Source organism: Peromyscus californicus, unplaced genomic scaffold (genome assembly GCF_007827085.1).
Source record: "Peromyscus californicus insignis strain IS unplaced genomic scaffold, ASM782708v3 Scaffold_11__1_contigs__length_118956290, whole genome shotgun sequence".
In the NCBI taxonomy this organism is placed as follows: domain Eukaryota; kingdom Metazoa; phylum Chordata; class Mammalia; order Rodentia; family Cricetidae; genus Peromyscus; species Peromyscus californicus.
Genome location: NW_026294402.1, coordinates 81,748,317 through 81,775,158, shown reverse-complemented (window position 1 = coordinate 81,775,158; position 26,842 = coordinate 81,748,317). Strand labels below are relative to the sequence as shown.

The 26,842-nt window shown below is 42.1% G+C and overlaps 1 protein-coding gene across 2 annotated transcripts in view; it reads left to right on the top strand.

Moving 5' to 3' along the window:
* The window catches only part of Cep162 (centrosomal protein 162), a 70,481-nt gene that overhangs the window by 38,574 nt on the left and 5,065 nt on the right, over positions 1-26,842 (top strand). For both annotated transcript variants that reach the window (XM_052716074.1, XM_052716081.1), the window contains 11 exons: positions 73-300; positions 990-1,130; positions 4,114-4,226; positions 6,140-6,245; positions 9,686-9,812; positions 10,933-11,096; positions 11,855-11,959; positions 15,311-15,523; positions 20,113-20,765; positions 22,271-22,412; positions 24,020-24,118. In XM_052716074.1, the coding sequence (XP_052572034.1) occupies positions 73-300; positions 990-1,130; positions 4,114-4,226; positions 6,140-6,245; positions 9,686-9,812; positions 10,933-11,096; positions 11,855-11,959; positions 15,311-15,523; positions 20,113-20,765; positions 22,271-22,412; positions 24,020-24,118 (2,091 nt within the window). The remainder of the gene's footprint in view (positions 1-72; positions 301-989; positions 1,131-4,113; positions 4,227-6,139; positions 6,246-9,685; positions 9,813-10,932; positions 11,097-11,854; positions 11,960-15,310; positions 15,524-20,112; positions 20,766-22,270; positions 22,413-24,019; positions 24,119-26,842) is intronic.

The following is a 26,842-nucleotide window of genomic DNA, read 5'->3' as shown; positions in this document are numbered from 1 at the left end:
CTGTGTTTCTGTTTTTGTGTTCTAGTCTTAACCATACAACTAGGGTAATGAAGTCATGCTTCTTTTTGAAAGGAACCTTCAGGATCCTCTGGCGGGAACAGAGAGAAAGAATTGCTAATGTTGAAAAGAGCTCAGGACGCAGAGGAAAAATGGAGGGGTGCACAAGCCCTAATTGAGCAAATTAAAATTACATTCTCAGAAAAGGAGAGGGAGCTGGAGAACACGTTGGAAAATCTAAAGAGACATCAGGAAGAGGAGCTCTTCAAACTGAACCAAGAAAATTACATTCTTCAGGCCAAGGTACCAAACACTCGTAATTTTCCTTCTTTTTTTTTTTTTTTTTTTTTTTTTTTTTTTTTTTTTTTTTTTTGGTTTTTCGAGACAGAGTTTCTCCGTGTAGTTTTGGTGCCTGTCCTGGATCAGCCTCTGTTCAAGGCTGGCCTGGAACTCACAGAGATCCACCTGGCTGTGCCTCCCGAGTGCTGGGATTAAAGGTGAGCACCACTGCCACCCAGCCTTATTTCTTAAGAAAAAAAAAACAAAAACAAAACCCAATTATGTTTCCTACTAAATTTCTTGGTATCCTGGAGCCTGGAGCTGTTCAACTTGATGTATGTGCCGCATACAGTACAGACTTGGTTCTTGGTTCTCTCCAGAGTGAACTGAACCATGGAGAAGTCAAACGTGGCCCATTGTGATGATTTTCCTGGGTCAACTGTTCTTTTAGACACAAATCGGTGAGTTCATCCTGACCTTCAGAGAAGTGAGAGTTTTAGCAAGAACTGCAGTTCTAGAAGGTCTGGAACCAGAGTCACCGTGTTTGTGGGTTCTTCTCTCACCAGAAAGCCACCGTGCTGGCTTGACCGTGGTCACAGCACTTCCCAGATGGTCAGGGGCGGAGGTTATCTGGGTCTGAGAACCTCTTTATCACCCTCACTTCTTTGTTCATCTCCCTGCACAAATAAAACGATTTCTCCATTTTCTTGAAGTTAAGTAGCTTTGAAGAAACAAGCAGAAAGCAGAGATGGCTGCAGCTTGGAGAAACCTCGGATCCCATCACCGGAGAAAAACTGAAACAAATCCAAAAAGAGATACAGGAACAAGAGACGCTTCTTCAAGGATATCAGCAGGTGGGGGGTCCGTCAGCCTCTGACGACTTGGATTTTGATCCTTTAACTGTAGAAGTAAGGTATATTAAAATACTGCTGTGGTCATTTAACGTGCAGATATAGTGAGGTAATAATTTGACTAGTGTTCTTACCCCTCACCTTTTTTCCCCCTCTCCTCCTCCTTCCCTCCTGCCCTCTCTCCTCTACCCTGGAATTCACTGGTTAGCCCAGGTGGGCCTCAAGGTTGTGACCCACTTCCCAAGTGCTGGGTAGTTGCCCAATTGGCCTGCACATTTCTTATTAGCCAGATTAAAGTAGCTAGGAACATCAGTTCTGGATGCAAATAAAAGCCTCATTTTAAGTCTTAACTCTAACACCTGCTGTGGAGCCATGTGCAACCTTCTCACCCCTCAGTCTTTATGAGTAGGGATATAATAAGACAAGGGAATAGTGAAATTCAAAATAAAACAATACAAACCAGCCTCCTAACCTGGCACACAGTAGCCAATCAGAAACTGTTGCATGCTATTTTAATAGCCATGTTCCAAGCTTGCATTCCCACCAGCAGTGGAGGAGAGTTCCCCTAGCTCCACATCCTCTCCAGCATAAGGTGTCTTCAGTGTTTTTGATCTTAGCCATTCTGACAGGTGTAAGATGGTATCTCAGAGTTGTTTTGATTTGCATTTCCCTGATGATTAGGGATGTTGAGCAATTCCTTAAATGTCTTTCGGCCATTTGAGTTTCCTCTGTTGAGAATTCCCTATTTAGTTCTATAGCCCATTTCTTAATTGGACTGTTGGGCATTTTGATGTCTAATTTCTTGAGTTCCTTATATATTCTGGATATCAGTCCTCTGTCAGATGTGGGGTTGGTGAAGACCTTTTCCCATTCCATAGGCTGTCGCTTTGCCTTGTTGACCATGTCCTTTGCTCTACAAAAGCTTCTCAGTTTCAAGAGGTCCCATTGATTGATTGTTTCTCTCAGTGTCTGTGCTACTGGTGTTATATTTAGGAAGTGATCTCCTATGCCAATGTGTTCAAGACTACTTCCTACTTTCTCTTCTAGCAGGTTCAGAGTTGCTGGATTTATGTTGAGGTCCTTGATCCACTTGGACTTAAGTTTTGTGCACGGTGATAGATATGAATCTATTTGCAGCCTTCTACATGTTGATATCCAGTTATACCAGCACCATTTGTTGAAGATGCTTTCTTTTTTCCATTGTGCACTTTTGGCTTCTTTGTCAAAAATTATATGTTCATAGGTGTGCGGATTAATGTCAGGCTCTTCAATTCGATTCCATTGGTCTACATGTCGGTTTTTATGCCAGTACCAAGCTGTTTTTATTACTGTAGCTCTATAGTAGGAGCTCTGGGAGTCCAATTAGCGAGAATGAGGAGGGTTTATATGAGCGAGAATTGTTGAGACCAAGGTTGGATAAAGCACAGGGACAAATAGCCAAACAAACGGAAACACATGAACTATGAACCAATGGCTGAGGGGCCCCCAACTGGATCAAGCCCTCTGAATGGGTGAGACAGTTGATGGGCTTGATCTGTTTGGGAGGCATCCAGGCAGTGGGACCGGGTCCTGTGCTCATTGCATGAGTTGGCTGTTTGAAACCTGGGGCCTATGCAGGGTCTCTTGGCTTGGCCTGGGAGGAGGGGACTGGACCTGCCTGGACTGAGTCTACCAGGTTGATCTCAGTCCACAGGGGAGGCTTTGCCCTGGAGGAGGTGGGAATGGGGGGTGGGCTGGGGGGAAGATGAGGGGGGCGGGAGCGGGGAGAACAAGGGAATCCGTGGCTGATATGTAGAATTGAACTGTATTGCAAAATAAAAAAAAAGGAAAAAAATAGCCATGTTCCTTAGAAATGAGCATATTTCCTTAGCTTTCTTCAAAGTTTATAACAGGTTTTGAGTAGTTTGCTGTTATTTTCAGCATATCAGTCTGCACTCACGTGCTGACACCCCAAGGATGAACCTTTTTTCTTTAGTGTAAGCTCTGTTTATAGCGGCAGGGACTTCTGGTATATATAAGTCTGGACAGGTTTAAGATCTGGCATCCTCACACAGACACACATGCAAACAAAACACCCACGCACATAAAATAAAAATGGATAAATTATATTTTTAAAAAAGATGTAGCTTCCTTCTCTGCCTCCCTTCTTGTCAGATTCCTCCAGCTCCTTAAACTTCTCTTTGCAACTATAATCTGAGCTCAGCGCCGTTCTTTACCGCCCAGAGAAGATTGGGAGACAGCATTTTCACACCGCTTACTCAGGATAATAGCAATAGCAATTGCTCTGGTAGGTGCTGCCCTCAGTTTAGTGAGAGCCATTCAGATCCTTCATGCACTTGCCATACAAGTGCCATACAGAGAGGGACTTTAAGATTTCACAGGCCCTAAGCATGTCAGCTGTCCCCTCAAAAGACAATATACAAGTTCTGTGTGTGTGTTGACATGCCATCTGCCAGGCCCTAGTCCACACATGCTGAGATAATCCATAGTTTTTGTTACCACCTCAGAAGGTTTTAGTTTTCAGCAGATTCTCAATATAAAGTGAGGTCAGGAAGTCAGAGCACCTAATCACGGGTTCATTTGTTCCATATCTAATTACCCCACTGTTGGAAGCCAGGCTCCTGGAATTGTCCTCTACCCCTGATTCTTTTTCCTGCTGAGCTTTCTCTCCCTCTCCCACCACATAGGTGATAGGATGTGTGGACTCCTTCTCCACTCTGCCTTCTGCATTTACACTGACATCAGACTCTTCAGTTTGGGGGAATTTTGTAACTGTTTTTCAAGGACGCATTTTTAGCGATTTAGAAAGAGTTATGTCTAGGGAAGTTGACTTCTAAGATAATAAAAGATATGTGAAAAGGATTTTGTAAAATTAAAATTAAGGAAATTTTAAAGACCACCTAAGTGATCTATCTATTAGCATTCCATTTTATGTTATAGAGTACTGCTAACTTTTAACTAAAAATCGTTTTTCTGTTTTTAAAAGGAAAATGAAAGATTGTATAATCAAGTAAAAGATCTCCAGGAACAAAATAAGAAAAACGAAGAGCGAATGTTTAAGGAAAATCAGAACTTATTTAGTGAGTTAGCCTCTTTAAAGTAAGTTCTCTTGAATATACTTAACTGTTTCTAAGCAGATTGTTACCACATTAATGCTGTGGGTTTTTTTCTTAGAAATGGAAAATACTTTTACATGTATCTGTTTTCATTTGTATACTGATTTCCAGTCTTGTAACTGTTACAGTGCATATCCAGAGGATTTTTCTTTTTGTGATTGATAGCTAGTATATACTCCAGTATTCTCAATATATCCACATATCTGAGTTTGACATTTCAAGAAAGTGAAAATAGAACACTTGTCTTTGTCAGTAGATAACTATTCCCTAAACAGTGATTTGATTAATTGATTAATAGTACAAAAATAAAATTAAAAGCCACACTGTCAGCTTGGCCTTAGGTTCTGTAGAAACAGAATAACTCTGGAAAGAGAAAAAGAAATCATAGTTCTAAAAAAGAAAAAAAGAAACAAGGTGAAGAAGGAGAGGGAGAGGATGTAAAGGGTATGGCCTTAGCTGGAACCTGGCTTCACACTGATGCCACCAGGGAGCTCTAGAGAATAGACCACGCCACAGTTTGTGCCGCTGGCTGGGATGTACCTGGGAGGGGACTCAGAATGTCTTTGGGGTCAAAGGCTGTGGTTTAGATGAAGTCACTTGTCCAGAGGGGGCGGAAAAACCCACCTATGAGTTGTTACTCTCCAGCACTCCCCACAGAGCAGTAGACACCAGAGCCTGGTCCATCACCCTACTGTTGGAAGAGCAGACCCCAAACCTACAAACACGGACATACTAAAGCACTGCCTTCCACTAGGAATGACTTCAGTGCTCATTCCACATAAATGCCCAATCGTTCAGGACGGGACCAGAAGTTTTGGTGACCATGAATGTCATCAATGCCATATTTATTAACAGGCTCCCTTTTTTAGATGGCTTATAACATGAAAAGTGTATCCATTAGCATATACTGACCTTCCATGTAAAATAGAACAGTATACACCCTGTAGTAGACAGAAGTGACAGCTATACTGATTGGTGAACAGAGGGAAGGAAGAAAGGAGAGAGAGAGAGAGAGAGTTTTAATGTCCCTTTTTCCTAGTCAGTGTGGCCCCAAAGCCAGGTGCTGATCAGAGGCTTGAAAATACTTATATCTTCTTTCAAGATGCTTCTCATAAGGATTTCTGGCAAAGATCCTGTCTGAACTGGAAATGTAGCTCAGTTGATGAGGTCTGGGTTCAGTCCCCAGTACCACACACACTAGGCCTGGTGCGCGTGCCTGTAGTCACAGTACTCTGGAGGGAGGAAGGAGGCTTGGAAGTTCAAGGTCAGCCTCAGCCATATAGCAACTTAGAGACCAGTTTGGGCTCTGTGTCAGTTATTAGCTAAATAAACAATTTTAAAAATACTACATTTTTACTACCTGACTTCTAGAAAGAGCTACTCCAAAATCCCAAACTAAGTGAACTTCCATGATAAATAATTAACTTAAATAATTATTTAAATAATTTATTTAGAACATTAGGACTATATTATTTTATAGAAATTTCTTGACAAAAACATCTAAAATTTGAATCTGAGGTCTAGATATGTTTTTGGTTTTGTTGTGTATAAAGCTGGGATTTGTATTTGTCAGAAGAAAAGAATCAGCAACAGTAAGACCAGGAGTACACAGAAAGCTCTAGAAAACTAGCTCCACTTCATTTTCTCTGAGAATTAGAAGCAAATGTTTTTAAATTTCAATTAATTAAATACCAAAAATCTTAGTATTTCTGTTCTTACGTGAAAAGTATAAGCATTTCCCTCAAGTCTGCTTCTCTTTAACATGTCCATACTTTCATCTTTAGACTAATGTTTTTTTCCTCTAGTGATACATGTAGTGTGAGTTCATTAGAATATTTTATATTAAAAGGAGTATCTTGTTTTTTAAAGTCTTTTCATTTTAATTTTCAAAATCAGAGAACAGATGCACAAGGATCGTTTCCTGTCTCAAGTAGTTGAAAATGCAGAACCCATCAAAAACCAGAGTTTTACAGATCTGCTAGCAGAATTACGGGTGGTGCAGGTAAGTTGAATAAGATTTAAACTATTGAGGTTGGTAAAGTTATCACAGAAATTCCAGTATGTGTAAAAATTCATACTTGTAATAAATATGTAAATAAAATATATTTTAAAAGATGTTATTTGAAAATTAAGAAGTATCTAAGATGAGCACGTAGTGTTCGTGTGACTTTAATGTACAGAAACCTTGGGAACTGGTTGCCATGGCCCCACTCTGCAGTACAACCTCTCCTCAGGCGTTTATCATAAAGGACCACACCAGGGGCATTGCACTTGGGCCACATATATACATTACTTCAAACAGATTCCCAGGGCTGAAAGATGGCCCAGCTGTTGGTAAAGAACATGTGACTGACTACCCTCTCAGAAAACCCAAGTTCAGTTCTCAGTACCCATTTCAGGCAGCTCACAACCACCTCTGACTCCAGTTCCAAGGGATCCAGTGTCTCTGCCATCCAAGGGCACCTTCACTCATGTACACACACACTTACACACATAGTTAAAAATAATAAAAATAAATCCTAAAAAAATCAAATTCTTCATTGTAGTACATACACTGTGCTAAAATAGGAAAACAGTATGGCAGTGACTGTTACCTTTAAAAGTAACTTTTCTCCTGTCTCCCAAAGTGTTCAGTGCACATCTAGACAGCAGACTGTATTACAAATATTTATATCGCAGATACCTAGGATAAAGGTGGGGACCAGTTGGTGGTCTTAGGTCCTGGACAAACGATCTTATTCATGAAGTCCTTTCCTATGCCTGTATCTTGAAGGGCACGGCCTATGTTTTCTTATAGCAGTTTCAGTGTTTCGGGTTTCATGTTGAGATCTTTGATCCATTGAAGTTAAGTTTTTTGCAGGGTGATAGATAGCGGTATATTTTCATTCTTCTACATGTGGACATCCAGTTTTCCCAGTACCATTTGTTGAAGACACTTTCTTCAGTGTGTATTTTTGACATCTTTGTCAAATACAAGAAGGCTCTAGTTACTTGTTCTCATATTTGGATCTTTTCTTTTGTACCATTGGTCTACCTGTCTGTCTGACTTTGTACCGGTAACATGCTGTTTCTATCACCCTGAATCTGTATGTTCTGAAATCTGCAATGGTAATCCCTCCAGCGTGCTCTCTTTGCTCGGGATTGCTTTGGCTATCTGGGGTCTTTTGTGGTTCCATATGAATTTTAGAACTTTTTTTCAATTTCTGTAAAGACTGAGATGGAGATTTTGATTGGGATTACATTATATCTGTAAATAGCTTTCGGTAAAATGGCCATTTTCACAATATTAATGCTACCAACTCATGAGCAAGGACTGTTTTTCCGTTTTCTAGTGGCTATCTCTTTCTGTAGAGGTTTAAAGTTTTCATTGTGTACACAGTGACTCCCAAGGGAGGCAAAGTCCTATTTGCCAGGTAGAACCCCCCTCATACACCATACTGACACGAGGCAGTCTCTGTCTCTGTATCTGCACAAACCTAGAGCAGATTCATTATCTATTTAAGCATTGATTGTGAGGCTGAATTCAATAATACTTTAAATTCTGTATCGAAGTAGGCACCGCTAGACAGCATTTCTTTTTTTTATTAAATTGTTTTCATTTATTTTACATACCAACCACAGTTTCCCCCTCCCTCCTCTCTTCTTGTGCCCTCTCTACCCCCTCCCGTCCACTCCTCCGTTCAGAAAGGGGCAGGCCTCCCATGGGAGTAAGCAAAGCATAGACAGCATTTCTAAGTCAAAAGTAATTAAATGAACGTTATTTGCAGAAAGACACATAGATTTTGAAAATTTGAAGCTCATTTCCTTGAAAAGACATCCATGGATCACATAGATTAAACAATGAAATGAGTCTGAGATATCCATAAAATCCAAAATGACATGATGCTTTATGAACACATTTATTTTCTTTTATCAGACTTAACTTTAAATCATAATATAGTTTAATACAGGAATTGTGAGAATTTGTAGATTTTTACTGTGAGACATTCTTTGGCAATTTTAAGTCCAATGTATTTGTGTATGTGTATGTGTATTTGTGTATGTATGTATGCATGTATACACAGAGAGAGAGTATGTGTGCATACCATGTGCTTATACCATAAAGTAAGCAGAAACTATAAACTAATTTCATAGAAAGTGAGAAGAATCAGTACACAGATCAGCGCTGTATAAAACAGAGGTTCAGGTTTGTGTGGGCATAGAAGGGATTACGAGGAATCTCTTCTCCAGCTACAGACTGAACTCTGTAGGGTAGGTATAAATTTTGCAAACCAAAGGAGTGGACATAACTGAAGTATTGACAGCTGTATGGAGTACAGGATACTTGAGGGTTCATTTAGCCTTTATTTTAATTTTTAAATCATTCTTATTTTATGTGCATGAGTGTTTTGCCTGCATGTATGTCAATGTACCACACAGGTCTGGTGCCTATGGAGGCCAGAAGAGGGCATCAGATCCCCTGGAACTGGAGTTAGAGATGGTTGTGAGCCACCATATGGGTGCTGGGAATCAAACCTGGGTCCTCTGGAAGAGCAGCCAGTGCTCTCAACCACTGAGCCATCTCTTCAGCCCCTTAACCTTTATTTTAATGTCCAAATATTTTATGTAATTATGATACAAGAGTTATCAAAATAAGCCAGGCATAGTGGCACAAAACTTTAATCTCAGCACCCAGGAGGCAGAGGCAGGTAGATAGATCCCTGTGAGTTGGAGACCAGCCTGATCTACCTAGTGAGTTCTAGGCCAGCCAGGGTTACATAGTGAGAATCCTCCACAAATGAATAAATAAACAATCTGCTTTTAGGTATATAGCAGTAAGTCAGGTAATGATGAGTGCTAGTGAAGGAAAGTTTGCATCTTCAGGGAAAGCGGTCAGGCACGGGCTTCCTGGGGCTCCTTTGAGTAGTCCTGACAGGAAGGAGCAAGCTACCTGCCTGGCAGAGGGACACCTGGCAGACCCTTTGGATAGGAGTACTCTGGGTGTCGGGGGTGTTCAGAGAACAGCAAAGAGGCTTCTGTGGCTAGAGTGAACAGATTTATAGTAGTGTGCTCAGTCATAGTCATGCCTGGGTTCTGTGACACTCCGAGTCACGGTAAGTACAGGATTGACCCTAAGACTGCAGGGGTGAGGCTAATCCCGCTAACTGCTGTGAGAACAGGCATAGAGCGGAGAGGGAGAATGCTTAGATGTAAGGTTATGGCAGCGGCCCGGCAAGGGGCTTCAGGACGAGCACATTAGGATGACAGAGCAGGGCTCTCCAGTGTGATGCCGAGAAGACAGGAACCAGAGCTGGAGACTGCAGGAAGTTAATGGCTGGGGGTAGAGCACCCTCTGTCCCTTTTAGATAAAATGTGACCTGATGGAATGAGAGGAGAGACTCGCCCCTGATTTGTTTATTGTGTTTGGAAGTAACCTACTTTTGTATTCCATCAAATGTCAAGAAAGAGAAAAACCATCTAATGGAAGACATCAAAAGACTGAAGCAAGACAAACAAGCTCTGGAAGTGGACTTGGAAAAAGTGAAGAAAGAGAGGGACCAGGCCAAAGACCAGATTGCTTATGCCACAGGTGAGCACAGCTGAGACCGTCTCTGTTCTCAGATGGATCCAATCGTGAATTCAAGTAATAGAAACTGAATGGTATCATTAAAATACTTACCCGACGGTAACTTGAAATCTTTGATACTAGTGATAAAATGATGTATACTTCTTATTTTTAACTAGAATAATTGCAACATCAAGGGGGAATCAGGCATTAACTGAATCCATAGCTTTGTGTTGAGTCGTTTAGAGGCCTGTAGTTTTAGCCTGGCCGAGAGCTTCCTGAAGGCAGGGCTGAAGCCTGCTCTGGAGGATTTGCCACGTGAACACGTAACTCTGCATTATTTTATAGGGATGAAAAGAAACATGGCATGGCACCCACCAGGAAAGAATTGGGGAGAAAGATAAGAATTAAAGGAATTTAATATGGGGTGGGGGGTACAAACAAACACCAAGAGTTTTGGAGAATGGCACTGGAGCCAGCCCAGACAGTGAGACTGGGAAGTAAAGGGCTAGAGGGAGGCTCGGGGGCACACCCTCAGCACCTTGCTGGGCAGGTGCTCGGGGCGGCAGGACACAGGCTGGGAAGGTCAGAGGAGTGCTGTTGGTCAGAGTCATCTTCTCTCTACAGTACCTTCGGCCTCAGTGTAAAAAAGCTGTACAAAGAACCCACTCTCACTGCTTGTAACACCACCATGTTCCCTTTCCTTATCTCTAAAGTAGAAGAGTGAATGTTACTTTTAAAAACTATTTTAAATGTTCAAAAATGTTTTTCATACAAATTTGTTGTGTTAACTAAGCCACTTGTAAATGTATGCCATTTTTATTTAACTATAAACATTCATTACTTTTATTATTCCTTCAATCTATTTATTTTTCCCCTGAAAGCAACTTATTTTCATATGTCAGTGGGAAACAATCACACATTTCTAGACAGCCATAGAAGATTTGGATAATGAACACAATCTCTTGTCTCCATTACTAAAGGACTGAACTAGACACTGATGTGTAGATAATTTGTGCATGCCTCTCGCGTCTTCATAATGCTTTCATTAGATAGACATCGGTTTTTTATTTAATATTGGAATTTTGTTATTTCCATATTTTGAAAAATTACTTTCAGGTTATTGAGTTATTTTATTGTGTAGGTGAAAAATTATATGAAATAAAAATCTTAGAAGAAACACATAAACAAGAAGTCAGTCGTCTGCAGAAGCGGTTACAGTGGTACGCTGAGAATCAGGAGCTTCTAGATAAAGATGCAGCTCGTCTCCGAGAGGCCAATGAAGAAGCTGAGAAGCTGAAACTCGAGGTACTTTTGTACATGAGCCTCTAGCTGTGGTGCCACTCCCGTGTGGCTTTGTCACTGGTCCCTTACTGTTGGTTTTGTCTCCTGAACTGGAGATGAGTCCAGGGACTTGCACCTGCTCTGACATGGTCCTGCATGCCTAGCTCCAAACCCGTGCTCTTAAAGTCTGAACTTACAGCTAGTTTGGGTTTTGATTTGAGTTTAGATGATTAGTCTTTTTAGATAGACTGTAGATAAACACCAGCTACTTATCACAGCCTGTAGGGACCACATGGCCTGACTAGTAGGGGCCTGACTCAGCACCTCCTCTGTGACACTCCGTGCGTTGACTCCCTCCGGCCACACCCGCAGCTCCTCCAGACTCATCCCACTTGCTGCCTTGTCCGTGATTTTTCATTCTCTCCTCCTCATCAAAAAAGTTTCTACTCTTAGAACTTCCTCCCACCCCGACCATGCTTTTCCTTTCACTCCATTCTGTCTTGCTGATAGCACCTGTCTCTCTGTAAAGTGATTTTCTTTACTTGTTGATTTACTTGGCTTATCAACCATCTGCCTCGACAAGCGCAAGGATCCAGATTCTCTTGTTTGCGGGCCTCTTCTGCCCCCAGTGCTGCACCTTGGAGACACTTGGAACAAAGGGATAGCTCGATCCGTGTCTGTTAGAGAGTTCATGAGTTAACATCATGTATCCCCCACCTTTGATGCTTTCCTGCTGTTGGAAATACACTTCGTGCCTCACCGCATCCTCCCTTTGTGGACAGATTGAAAAACTGAAAACTGAGTCTGGGAGCCCAACTACTCAGCAGAGGTTACGCTCAAAGGAAAGAGCTCTGGATGCCAAAAGAATTCAGGATCTGGAGCGGCAGGTAAGTATATGAAAGAGGAATGTTTATTGAAGCACTTTTAATATATACAGACTGAATTATTGAGGAAAGCCTTAAAGTGCCCGCAATAAAGTGTGTAAGAGATTGCATAACCCGGGCTAATGCTCACATCTGCACATTAGGCTAATGCTCTCAGTCGGAAGACGGAGACCTGTTGATGAGAGATCCCTTGCCTGTCAGCTCTAGGAAACTCTAGGAAGATGGAAGCAGACATTTAGGACATTGGGTATTGAGTTTTACTCCTTCTTGGGAGGCTGAGGCAGTAGGGTCACCTGAACCCAGGAATTCAGGGCAATCTTAGAAACATAGCAAAATGCTTTCGCTTCTTTTAGATTAGCCCATATCCTGACAAAAAAAAAATAGGTGGAAAGGGAGTACAGGAAGAAATAGCCTAGAATCTGGAATATGTGCTTAACACTCGGGAAATGTTACAAAACAAACACGGTACACAAAGAACGTTCAGTTTCCCGGCCCGCTGGCCATCAGCCTGAACCTTGCTCCCGACCGGGCATCACAAATATTCACCTCAAGGTCGCTGTAGCAAGAAGACTTTATTACACTCTTCTTGTGGAACTTCTTAAGATGAAGAATCTTTTATTGAAGTAGCTTTGGAGGAATACAGACAATTTCCTTTTCTTTTGAAAGCACCCTATGTAGCATTTATATTCGTAACTAAATATTAAAGTATGATGTTTCTAGCCTTTGATGAGGGAACAGGACTTGTGTAATCACCTCCTGGTACTTAAACAGACGCTATTATTTCATCACAAATCCAAGACTGTGAGGTCATCACGGAGCTGAGTGGTTTTAGCAGGAAGGAAACTAAGTAAAAATTCAACTTTGTTACTTTCACAGGACCTTTTCTGGTATTAAGAGGTATGGCTTAGGAATTTGGTTTGAGAGCCAAGAGAAGTGTCTTGAAGAGTGAGAGATATTTTAAAGGGAGTGTAGTGTGGAAATGTGCTCGGATTGTCTTTGGGGCATAGAGTTTCCATTGCCCCGTGTAGAAACAGCTGTCCAGAACTGGGAGAGGGCGGAGACAAAGGAATAAGTCCATTAGATGATCTCCTAAAGAGAGACCATGTCCAACTGGATGTGTAGGAGTAAGGAAATGGATGCTTAGCATGTGTATGAGACTTCCAACAGTGGGGCTAGAGCGCTGGCTGGGTCATTAAAGTGTTTGCTATGTGAACATGAAGAAGTGAGTTCAATCCTTAGGGCCTCCAGAGACAGCCGGGCACGGTAGCATACGGCTGTCATCCCAGCAATGGAGGGAGCAGAAACAGAGGAGCCCTGGGGTGTACAGGGCATCGAGCCAGCAAGCCCAGTCCACAAGCCCCGACCCCAGGGAAAACTCCTATAAAAACCTGTCTCCTAAGACGACTCCTGAGGAACAGCACTCCAGGCCGACAGGCTTATGTCTGCCAGCGCAGGTGCATACCCACACTGTCTCCCCACCTCTCCCATCCCTGCGTGGGGCTCCATGTTGGCCAGAAACGCACTGTTTAAAAGTCACACTCTTTGATTAAACATTTGTCGATTATCCATCTTAGGGTATATCTTTGAAAATATTCTTTGATAATATTTTCAGTTAGGCTACTACATGTACATATCTGATATGCTTACTTATTCTGTCTCCTTGAGCCCTTTTGTAAAGAGTTTATGCCTGAACATCTGCTTTCTAGCCAGAGTATATCACAGTATAGTTAGACTCATTTCAAGCTATGTTCTGAAGTAGATCAGTTGTAAGTAAAATGTATTTTCTAAATAGAACATAAGTAAGAATTAGGCTAATTGGATGTACTTTATAAGAAAAATTTACATTATATCTATTCATACTTTTAATGGACTATATCATAGTTTAACTGTCATGATATGACATTTTTAATATTAAAATAAATATATTAATTTAAAATACTTTAATCTAGTTCTCTTTTTAATACTTGTGGCATGTATATCTGCCCTAATTACTAATTCACTCAGATAACTAGGTTGTTAATACTAGAGGAAACAGATCTGAATGTTGTCCTGGTGAAATACATTTCTAATATGTGACTGGATAGATCTCAGTTGATACATACCATGAGTGTAGGCCATTTAAAAAAACAGTAATGCTTACTGCTGACTTTGCAAATGGTATGTCCTAAAATTTCTACTATGAGTTGTGTTGTCTGCTAATAGGATTTTGAGCTCCAGCAATTAGGAAAGTTAGTCTGTTTTTTTAGACCAATTCATACTAAAAGTCAGCATTTATCAATGTTCACTATATGCTGGTACTCTGCAAAGGCTTATCAAGAGGAAAGTGAGTTGATCCTCCTTGTGTGAATCCTGAGAGTTAATATTGTTGCTGTCTTTGTTTTACTCATAAAGTAAAAATTTGGATTGAGGGGACCAAAGTCCTCTTGTGAGGAACACAGTAACCAGACATGACCCTAACCATTGTGCTGCATTGTGTCTCAGATATGTATTATTGCATGCTCATGGGCTAGGGAAGTGTTCAAACAGAGACTGTTGGGTTTAATGCATAGTTTACAGAATGTCATGGCCATAATACCATTTTAAAGCAGGTACAGGCGCCTGTAATACCAAGCTGCTGTTTCCATGCATTGGGGAACAGCACTCGCTTACAGAAAAGTCTTAAATTTGTCTTTGGTTTTTAGATTGAGTGAAGTAGTCTTTTATGAAGACTTTAAGAAGGTCATTTTAGGAGAGAGAAAGATAGCTCTGCAGTTCAGAGCACTCACTGCTCTTGCACAGGACACAGGTTTGATTCCCAGCACCCTTGTGGCAGCTTACCACAGTCTGTAACTCTAGTCCCAAGAGGATTCAATGTCATCTTCTGACCCCGTAGAAATGCATGTACATGGTGCTCAGACAAAACACCCATACATGTATATTTTTTTTTTCTTTTAAAGGGTAATGTTAAGTCTCCTTGGCAGGGAGGGCTGACATCCTAGAGAGGCAGGTGCTTAGGAAGTTCTGTGTCTGCGGTGGTGCGTCGCCTGCTCTGTGCAGATCAGTACTAGGAACGCCGTCACATGAAGTGGTCAGCGGGCAGAACAAGAGCCCTGTACTCCAGACAGACTACTACCAATAAAACGGAAAGGCTGAATGAAGGTGTGCTTTCAGTGTCTGTAAGATCTCTGTAAGTGGAACAGGTTCATTAGATGTTAGAAGGTGATCTTTTGAAATGACTGCACTCCTGTGCCTTTGACTCAGGAGGGAGGATGTAACATCCTCGACGTGAATGGTGTAGCATAATCTAAGCTTAGATATTAAACTGCTTCTTCATGCATATTTGTCAACTTACATATGTTTAACATGTTTTCATAGGTTAAAGAAATGGAAGGAATTCTGAAGAGAAGGTACCCCAACTCTTTACCTGCTTTGATACTGGCTGCCTCGGCCGCTGGTGATTCAGTAGACAGAAATACAGTGGAGTTTATGGAAAGAAGGATAAAAAAGTTAGAAGCTGACCTGGAGGGCAAAGACGAAGAAGCCAAGAAAAGCCTCCGCACCATGGAACAGCAGTTTCAGAAGATGAAGGTAAGTAAGTGCAGGGTAGCGGAGATGGAGCAGGGGAGCAGGTCGTTCCCAGCCCCCACTTTAACCAACAACTCCGAGCATCCTTGCCCACCAGTGTGGTTCCACAGAAAAGAAATCTAGGTCCATCGTGTCTTTCTGAGCTCTGTCAGCAACTCCTTTCTATTACAGACAGAATAATCAAGCATAAGATATCTTTTTTTTAATTAATTGTTTTATTTATTTTACATCCAGGCCACAGTTTTCCTTCTCCTCTTAGTCCCTCCCTGCCTCCCCCAAATCCTCCAAATTCACTCCTCGAGTTCTGTTTAGGAAGGGCCAGGTCTCCCATGAGTATCAACAAAACATGGCATATCTAGTTGCAATAAGACTAAGCACCTCCCCTTGTATTAAGGGTAAGCAAGGTGACCCAGTCTGAGGAGTAGAGTCCCAAAAGTCAGTAAAAAAGTAGGAGACTACTCCTGTTCCCACTGTTAGGAGTCCCACAAGAGGACCAAGCTACACAACTGTAACATATATGCAGAATGCCTAGGTCAGTCCCATGCAGGCTCCCATTGGTTCAGTCTCTGTGAGCCGCTGTGAGCCCAGGTTAGTTGATTCTATGAGTTTTCTTGTGGTGTCCTTGACCCCTCTGCCTCCTACAATTCTTTCTCCCCGTCTTCTGCAGGATTCCCTGAACTCCACATAATGTTTGGCTGTGGTCTGCATCTATTTCCATCAGTTGCTGGATGAAGCCTCTCTGTTGACAATTGGGCTAGGCACCAATCTGGTCACAGGAGATGGCTAGTTCAGGCTGTGAATCTGCTATTGCTTTGAGTCTTAGCTGGGGTCATCCTTGTAGATTCCTAGGAGATTCCTTTGCCTTAGGTTTTAACTTGACCCTGAAATGCCCACCACCTTCCAGTATCTTTCAGTACTCTCTCCCTCTGTGCCCTCCCCACAACCTGATTACTCATGTTCCCATCCCCACCCTCCCTCAGTCCACTCACAAAATCTCTTCCATTTCCAATCCCCAGGGAGATTCAGGCATTCCCCCCCCCCCCTCCGAGCCCTCCTTGTTACCTTGTCTCTCTGGGACTGTGGATTGTAGCCTGGTTATCCTTTATTTTACAGCGAATATCCACTTATGAGTGAGTACATGCCATGTTTGTTTTTCTCTGTCTGGGTTACCTCACTCAGGATGACTTTTTTCTAGTTCCAAACAGCTGAGTAATACTCCATTGTATTAATGTACCAACATTTTCTTTATCCATTCCTTGGTTGAGAGACATCTAGGTTGTTTCCAGGTTCTGGCTATTACAAATAAAGTTGCCATGGATAGTTGAGCAAGTGTCCTTGTAATATGACTGAGCATCCTTTGGGTATATACCCAAGAGTAATATGGCTGGTTTTTAATGGTAGATTGATTCCCAGTTTTCTGAGAAACTGCCACACTGATTTCTAAAGTGGCGGTACAAGTTTACACTCTCACCAGCAATGGAGGAGTGTTCCCCTTGCTCCAGATCCTCTCCAGCATGAGCTGTAGCTTTGATCTTAGCCATTCTGACAGGTATAAGATGGGATCTTGGAGTCATTTTGATTTGCATTTCCCTGATGGCTAAGGGTGTTGAACATCTTAAGTGTTTATCGGCCATTTGATATTCTTCTGTTGAGAATTCTCTGTTTAGATCTGTACTCCATTTTTAAATTGTATTATTTGGTTTGTTGATGTCTGGTTTCTTGAGTTCTTTATATATTTTAGAAATCGGCCCCCTGTCAGATATGGGGTTGGTGAAGATCTTTTCCCCTCTGTAGGCTGCCATTTTGTCCTATTTACAGTATCCTTTGCCTTACAGAAACTTTTCAATTTCATGAGGTCCCATTTCTTGTCAATCTTAGTGCCTGTGCTATCAGTGTTCTGTTCAGGAAGTGGTCTCCTGTGCCAATGTGTAAAAGGCTATTACCCACTTTCTCTTCTATTAGGTTTAGTGTTTCTGGATTTATGTTGAGGTCTTTGATTCACTTGGACTTGAGTTTTGTGCTGGGTGATAGATATGGGTCTATTTGCACTCTTCTACATGCTGACATCCAGTTAGACCAGCACCATTTGTTGAAGATGCTTTATTTTTTCCATTGTATAATTTTGGCTTCTTTGTCAAAAATTAGGTGTCCATGGGTGTGTGGCTTTACATCTGGGTCTTCATTTCAATTCCATTAATCCACCTGTCTGTTTTTATGGCAATACAATGTGGTTTTTATTACTATAGCTCTGTAGTAGAGCTTGAAGTCAGGGATGGTGATACCTCCAGAAGTTCTTTTATTGTATAGGATTATTTTAGCTATCCTGGGGTTTTTGTTTTTCCATATGAAATTGAGTATTGTTCTTTCAAAGTCTGTAAAGAATTGTGTTGAGATTTTTACTGGGGATTGCATTGAATCTGTAGGTTGATTTTGGTAAGATAGCCATTTTTATTATGTTAATCCTACTGATCCATGAGCATGGGAGATCTTTCCATTTTCTGATATCTTCTTCAATATCTTTCTTCAAAGACTTAAAGTTCTGCACAAGATATCTTTATGCACCCCTGTCAGTATTAGAGTCAGAGGAAAATAGGTCAGGAAAAATAGATTAAAACATCTCTGCTGTATGTTCAGAAGCAAAGGAGAGAAGACACTGCCGTTGTCAAAATGTTTCCACTGAAGTTCATCTAGTTTGGTGTGGGTAAAGAGATGAGGCAGAGGCACCCACCTCAGAGGTGGGATGGGTCACTGAAGAGCATCCTTCCCCGGGAATTTAATTCCTAGATTTTCCATTCTTCTGTGGCACGGAAGTAAATCAAAACCTAAGTGCCAAAACAGACCAGGAATGAAACAGGTCATGGTGTATCCGCTATGCTTTTCTTCTGCAGCCCAGCTCGGCTAAGGCAGGTTTTCTCCAAGTACGGTTTTGTGAGAGTGATGCGCCCCAGGGCTGTGGGGTCCCGTCTTTAAAGGCTTTTAGTGCTGCTTTGCAAGCCTGTTGCATCCGGCTCTGATTAGTTCCTTCTTGATTTTTGGAAGTGTTCACTCCAGCTCCATCAGGCTCCTCTTGCCCCAGCTGCACATCTCATGCACATACCACCACCATCCCTTGTTAAGTGGTAATTCCGGGGATAGACTCAGGGCTTTGTATGTACTAGTCGGGTGCCATCCATGTTTGTTGATACCCCTTGAACAATTTCTGTGTGATCACATCAAATACCCAGACTAGATACTTAACAACTATTTTAATCAATTAGCCACTAATTAAAATACTAGGAGGATCAAGTGTCATCTTACCATATGTACCTAGATACATACCTACTACCACACAAACATTCAACTAAATGATTATAATTATTGTTAACAGTTCACTGAACAAATCAGGACTCTAAAGTATGAACTCTAACCTACTACCCTGTTTCTGTGTATATAAACCTACCTACCTACACTAATTTTCCTCCTCTTACAATTCCCTACCCCCATTCCACTCCTGCCCTTCTTCCTTTCATTTCTGATTTTCAGTAGACATTGACATTCAACATATCCCGCTTCTGCTCCTGGGTAGCTCTGTATCTGCTTACCCCATGTTTACTCAGTCTTCAAGACCAAATGTAAATGTGACATCTCCATGCAGTCTCCGCACCTTCCTCTGGTTTCCCAGTAGTCAGCGTGCCTCTGCCACTGTACTGGGTAGCTTCACTGCAAGTGTCATAAGACATGGCAGCTGTGTATTGCTTTCCTCCCCCCCCAGACCATTGTCTGTTGGAAATCACAGCTGAAGGTCATTGGAACCAAGCCCAGTGCCTGGTATAAAGTTGTAGCTCAGTAAATACTCATAAATGAGCAAACATTGGTACCTGACTCCAAATAGAATAAACTGTTTATTCTTTATATTTCACGTTGCACTAAAGGTCCAGTATAAAAATTCTAAGCTGTTGCACTCCCTGTTTTGAAGAGGTATTGTTCTCAGGAGGTAGAAGCAAGAAGATGGATCACAGGTTCAAGGCCAGCAAGACCCTCTCTCAAAAAACAAAACAAATGGAAAACGTACTATTTCTCAGACACTTCAGTGCCTCCAGTTGCTTTACATATTTATACTCTGGGTATGACAGCTTGCATGGAGAAGCAGCATCACAGGCTAACATTAATTGAATTAGTTAACAGCATAAAGTGTCAATACTATCGCTTTAGTAAGCCTCAACTACTTTTTTCTTTTTGAGACAGGGCCTCGGGTATCTCAGGCTGGCCTTGAGCTCACTGTAGCCCCAACAGATCTTAAACTGACCCTCCTACCTCCACCTTTTCAAGTTCCAGGGTTGAAGGCCAGTGCCACTACGCACCGCTCGTAAACTTACTTTAAAATGCTAAGCACCTGAGGGCTGCATAGGCACCTGTGTTACCTAATATATATGAATCAATTTTTAAATGATATAGTTACACCCTTCAGAGAATAAACCTTCAGTACATCTGATTTTCAGAGAAAGTTGAAGACATAAGACTATGTGAGTGTCTGGACAGAGGACACTTGCGGGCTTTCTGTAAGTAATGACGTGTTTAACGGGGCTTTGATAGGACCTGAATTCTTTCCTCAGATCCAGTACGAACAGCGGCTGGAGGAGCAGGAGCAGCTGCTTGCCCACAGACTGAAGGAAGCGCCACAGAACCAGCACAACAGCTCATCCAGGCTTAAGGCCCTTGAGACAGAACTTGGGGAGGTAAAGGAAGCCCATCAGGTCACCATAAGAAAGCTGGAAGCAGAAATCGATGTGCTTAAGCATCAAAATGCCGAGTTAGAACACAAGAAGGCTGGCAAGGAGGACCAGGACCTCCAGTCCATAGAATTCCAGGTGGAGCAGGCGCATGCGAAAGCAAAGCTGGCAAGACTCAATGAAGAGCTGGCCGCCAAAGGGAGAGAGATCCAAGACCTTTCGAAAACTGTGGAGAGGCTCCAGAAGGAGCGGAGGATGATGCTGTCCAGGCAGAGCCCCAGGAGCAGGGAGGAAACGTCCGCCAAAAAGCCAAAGAAAGAAGTTCTGCACCCACATAGAGGGAATGCACATTCCTTCCCTGGAACCCTAGATGCCAAACTGTACCACCCACACACCTTTACTGACTCTGATGTTTCAGAGGTTTTACAGGAAAACTACAGATTGAAAACAGAACTAGAGGGATTGGTCTTAGAGAGAGATAAGCTGAAGATGGACTCGGAAGCAGCAGTATACCAATTTGAAAACTCCATGAGAAGGTGAGAGGTTAAACTGTTCCTCAGTACATGGGAACACGGCTTTTTTAATTATAAGGCATATTTTCTCTATAATGACTTTGAAACACATTCATAACAACATTTTAAGAAACTGTAGTTGATTGGTTGCTAGAATGCTGGCCTAGCATACTTAGAACCCTGAGTTTGATCCCCACCAGCACAGAAACAGGGTGTTCAGTGCACCCATGTCCTCCTAACACACAACACTTGGTAGAAGCTGGAGAATCGGAAGTCCAAAGTCATTCTTGACTACGTAGCAAGTTAGAGGCCAGCTTGGGATACATGCGACTTGCCTTAAAAAATAATATTTATTATATTATGTGTATGTAGTGGTAGCAGTATGTGCAGATAGAGGATTTTCAGTGTAGGATTCTCTACCTGATGAAACACCAGATTCTGATGAACTGAAACCTTCATGCCAATCCAAGCCATGTCTTTGGGGTGGCGGGCAAGTTGCTGCTTCACTCATAAACTAGTTCTTCCCCGCAGGCTCCCATGCCTGTCCATGATTGCTAACTATTAATTCCAACTGCCAGTCAGTTTTATCTCCTTTACTGCCTGAGTTCATTGTCTATAGGATACTGCCTATAAATGTCCCCACCTGTACTACCCTCCTTTCTGTACTAAAAAGTACATCATACTTTCCTACCTATCTTCATTTCTTTCTCTCCCAGTCATCTTGCTTTTAAAATATATTCTTGAAATGCTGTCATGGTCATCTGGTCACTGTGTCCTTCAATAACTCCCCACTTCCATAAAAAAAACACCAAATTTCTCTGCTTAGCATTTCAAATCCCATAGGCACTCTCATATTATCTCTGTGCCTAACTTGCCCTGTTTCTTTGTGCCTCTTGCTCCGTTGTTTGAAGTTCTGCTTCTTCCACAGAACGCTTCTTGGCACATCTCAGAAAATCGCCTGCTCCCACCCACAACTCCTACAGAAGTGTTAGTTATCACCAGCCTTGTAGCTCCCAAAGAGCAGAGAGAAGGTTGCACTGCCCTTGCATGCCCATGCCTACAACTACCTGGGTTCGCTCGGCAGGATAAGCATGGGAGTCGCACCCACAATGCTTATTTTATTGATTGATTGACAGCAGTGTTAGCACCTAAGTCAACATGGCCGCACCATATTGAAACCGGTTTCTCCAGTGCTGGAGAATATAGCTTCAGATGGAGGAGAGTGGAAGGCTCAAATTTTAAACTCCATTTGTGCTTAACTTGATCTCAGGCTAGACTGTTTATAGATTTGCACCCTTGGTGTGACCTCTGTGCGTCACTTTTCTAAACCCATTACTCTTACAAAACGTAGAAAATGCTAGCCTGTGAGTGATTGGAGGAGCTCAGAACATGCTGCTGAACACACCTCACTTGCAGCCAGTAGTAATCCCCTGTACTGCCTTCTTTTCCAGGCCTTGAGTACGGTTTGGGCTTCCTGACTTAGAGGTGTGAGAGTCACTTCTACATGTTATCTTGTGTTTGTTCCATAGGGTCAAGGACGACACTGCAGCACACATTGCGTCCCTCAAAGAGTCTCATCAGAGGGAAATAGAGAAACTCCTTTGCCAGAATGCAGTAGAAAACTCCTCTTCCAAAGTAGCTGAACTGACTCGAAAAATCACAACTCAAGAGGTAGCTGGTCCTTCTTAGACGTTAATAGTGTGTTTTTAAGACTACTGCTAGAACATGATTTAATTTGGAAATGTTTTAACTTTGTTTTTTCAGGTTGATGATACAAATGGAAAATAACTATTGACTTAATTTTTATACATGTAGTGGAGATACCATTACCATATTTTTAACATTTTACCTTAAAGTTACGCCCTATAAATAAAGTGTCTATACAGACTGTCCCTACATTTCTCAGCTCTTCCTCTCCAGAGGCTGTCACAGTTAGCTGACGTATATGTCTAGCTGAGTGGGACCTTATCACTTGAACTTGCATGTTGACCTTCCTCCCTCCACCCCAAGTCCCAAATGACAAGTGGCTGTCCTCACACATTATTCCTCTTGTTACCTTTCATCATGGAACAAATAACTGCTCCAGTCACTGAGGCACTAGTGATAAAGAAATGAACAGAGACATACAGCTCCAGCCCATGGGAAGCACAGCTTTCCAACAGCTGTGGTGGGGAATGCTGATAACCCATCAGCATCTCTTTCTTGGCTAACAGGTACATCATCTACTCAGACTGTCTGAAAAGAGCTGCCCTGTGGCCGTTTTCTGTACTATTAGGATGAAAACAACTTTAAAAAAAAAAAAAAAAACAGGAAACATAAGCAGTAGTGAATGAGGCTGAGTGTTTATTTTGCTCCTCATCCTTCCTGGAGGTTTTTATTTTCCTAAGACAAGCTTAAGGGGAGGCTTCAAGAACTTACTGCCATCTCTCCTACCTGTAACCACTTCCCACCATTATAATTACAAACAAATCCTTCATTAGGGAAATTTAAACAGGGGCAGGTTATTGAGTATCTTTAAGTCATTGTAAATTCTCAGATATAAAAATGTTGTTACACCTTTTGAGAAATGCCCTATTACAAGTGCGTGTTGAAGCACTCGGGGGATGAAATGTAAGGAAGTAGGGACAGTTCTCATAATGCAGTAAGAAGTATTTTAAATGCTTTTCTAAAGTATTCTTCAAAGTATCATCCAATGTAGCCCCGCAGATCCTGGCCAGGTGTCAGAGGCAGCTGCCATTGCACCCAAATGATTTGCAGGGATAGTCTGGGACAGTGAGAGCAGTGTTGTTCTGATACCACAGTAACAGAGATAACGTGTTTTCCTGAGATGATAAATGTAGTAGAATTCCATGGAAGTCAGTTGCCGCCTGTCATTAGAACAGTGAAGGTGTAGTGTCACAGAGTAGAGAGCTAGGCATTCCACACGTTCTTAGAATGTCTGATGGAAAGCTGTTCATGGATTCCAATCCTTTGTCTAAAATTATGATCTGACATTTTTAGTTCAGAGATTATGACTATTATCTTTATTTAATAATCTAACATCCTTCTTAATCACAAAGTATGAAGATATCCACTTCCAAACTCACACTTGACTAAGGTTTGCTTCCAAAGGCTTGCTTCAGTCTTGAGCTGGCTTATATTAACTACATAGTATTCAAGGGGGAGCCTTAAGAACCAAATTCTTCTCCCAGCTCTGCTCAGCTTCCAAGATCAGACAAGGTCGTGCGCATTCCGGGATGTGTGGCGGTAAACTAACCCTACTTGTCCTATTTCCCTAGGTACTTATAAAACATTTCCAAGGTCAAGTTAATGAGCTGCAGGGTAAACAAGAATCCTTTGCACTTTCTCAAGTTCGAGAAGAAATCCTACAGAAACAGGTAAGAAATAACCAAAATATTGGACTAAATAAGTTTTTTTAGGGATTTCAATTTTGTTAATATATGTATAGATTTTTTTTCAAACAAATGCACACACTAACATAACCTAGAAGTCTGTCAGTGTAGAAAAATCATTAGTAACTTAGTCTGCTTTCTAAAAGTAATCAATCTAGATATGAAAACCCAAGTCTGTTTTAATGTGACTTATACAATCAACCTTCATGCATCTTTAACTAGGAAGTCTTGTAGCTTAACTTGTTTATAGTACAGGCTTCCCAAGCATAACTGCTAAAGAGGCAGCCCCCTCAAAATCCAGAGTTCCTTCCCAAAATGACTGAAGATCTGTTTATAGTACAGGCTTCCCAAGCATAACTGATAAAGAGGCAGCCCCCTCAAAATCCAGAGTTCCTTCCCAAAATGACTGAAGACCTGTTACAACACAGTTGGTGAGAATGATATTTCTGGAGACATTGTTTCAAGTCACTGTGGAATGTAGGTGGACTCCAGCTGGACCTATAGATGCATTCACAGCTATTCCTGGGTGGGACTTTGGCAGCACCAACCAAGCAACAAAGACAGAGAAGCCAAAGGCCCCTAGTGGACCCAAAGCCAGCAGAGAGAGGTGACACTGCTTGGTAGTCTAGCCCCAGTCCCCTTTATAAAGCAGCCACTTATAAAATAATCACTCAGGCTTATATTAATTACGAACTGTGTGGCCTATGGCTTCAGCTTCTTGCTAGCTAGCTCTTTCATCTTAAATTAACCCATTTCAATAAATCTATATGTTGCCACATGGCTGTGGGATTACTGGTCTGCTTTTGGCCATGGCGTTACCGGTCTGGAGACATCTTGTTGCTCCTTCAGCAGTGGCTGGTGTCTCCCCTGACTCCGCCCTTCTTCTCTCTGTATCTCTGCTTAGATTTCCCACCTGGCTGTAAGCTTTCTTGCCATAGGCCAAAACAGCTTTATTTATTATCTTTAAATCAGAAACTAAAGAGAGACCAAAGGGTCATTGCATGGTGATATAGCAGACTGATTTACCAGAAGACACAACAGTTGTAAAGGTGTAGGTACTCAGCACAGTACCGCTGAAGTCCATAAAGCTAAAGGGACAGACTCCAATGCTGACAAGTCATGTAGTCAGGAGACCAGCAAGAAAACATGAACTGAAACACTATGGGGCAAAGTCATCTCATCCAGCAACAGAAAGAACATTCTCCAAGGTAAGTCATACATTAGGCCACAAGTCAAGTCTCAGTATTTTCAAAAATTATAATCTTATTATATAGCCTTAGACCACAGAAAACTACATGTCAACAAAAAGAACAACAAAAATACGCAAAATGTGGAAAATGAGCAACCTTCTCTCAGATGACACATTGTAAAGTGGAGATGTTAAAGAGAAATCAAAAGACTCGCTCTGGAAACATGACGTGAAAGGACAACATGAAATTCTGCAGCCACAGCAAGAGCACTGAGAGCTTGTCTAGGGCAAATGTACACGTCAGAGAGAAAGCATGCAGAACCAAGACGAAAGATTCCTGAAGTGCTTTCTTGACAAAACACAAAACTGACAAACCTTTCATTAGACTTGCCAAGGGAAAAAAAAAAACCAAAGACCAAAAGGGAGAGATTTTACTGATCTGACGCAGTTCTAAAGGACCATAAGGAAGTGGCTATGCATAATTATATGAAAACTGGTAGGCCCAAAAAAGTGATAAGATCCCACATGCAAACACACCAAAAGCGAGTCAAGGAGTATGGAATGTAAGAAGAACAACAAAGAGTAATACAGGCGGAGCAGTAACTTAGTCTGCTGCCTAAACCCGAGAACCCAGTGACCCAGGTTTCTACAAAAGGTTTATTTTAAAAATTCTTCCAGTTCCTTTTCAAATAATCCAAGAAAGTGAAATGAAGAGAACTCTGCCAACCTTGTTGTGAAGCCATTACTGTGATATCAAACCAAACGACAAAATATGGGAACTGCAGGCCTGTATCTGCACTGAGTGTAGATGCAGAAATTGTCAAGAAAATGCTGGCAACTGAATTCAAGAGCACATCACAGTGCTCAGACACAGTGATCACAGTGCTCAGACACAGTGATCACGGTGCTCAGACACTGTGATTGCAGTGCTCAGACACAGTGATCACAGTGCTCAGACACTGCAGTGCTCAGACACGGTGACCACAGTGCTCAGACACTGCAGTGCTCAGACACGGTGATCACAGTGCTCATACACGGTGACCACAGTGCTCAGACACAGTGATCACAGTGCTCAGACACTGCAGTGCTCAGTCACGGTGACCACAGTGCTCAGACACTGCAGTGCTCATACATGGTGACCACAGTGCTCAAACACTGCAGTGCTCAGACACGGTGACCACAGTGCTCAGACACTGCAGTGCTCATACACGGTGACCACAGTGCTCAGACACTGCAGTGCTCAGACACGGTGACCACAGTGCTCAGACACTGCAGTGCTCAGACACGGTGACCACAGTGCTCAGACACTGCAGTGCTCAGACACGGTGATCACAGTGCTCAGACACTGCAGTGCTCATACACGGTGACCACAGTGCTCAGACACTGCAGTGCTCAGACACGGTGACCACAGTGCTCAGACACTGCAGTGCTCAGACACGGTGACCACAGTGCTCAGACACTGCAGTGCTCAGACACGGTGATCGCAGTGCTCAGACACTGCAGTGCTCAGACACGGTGAT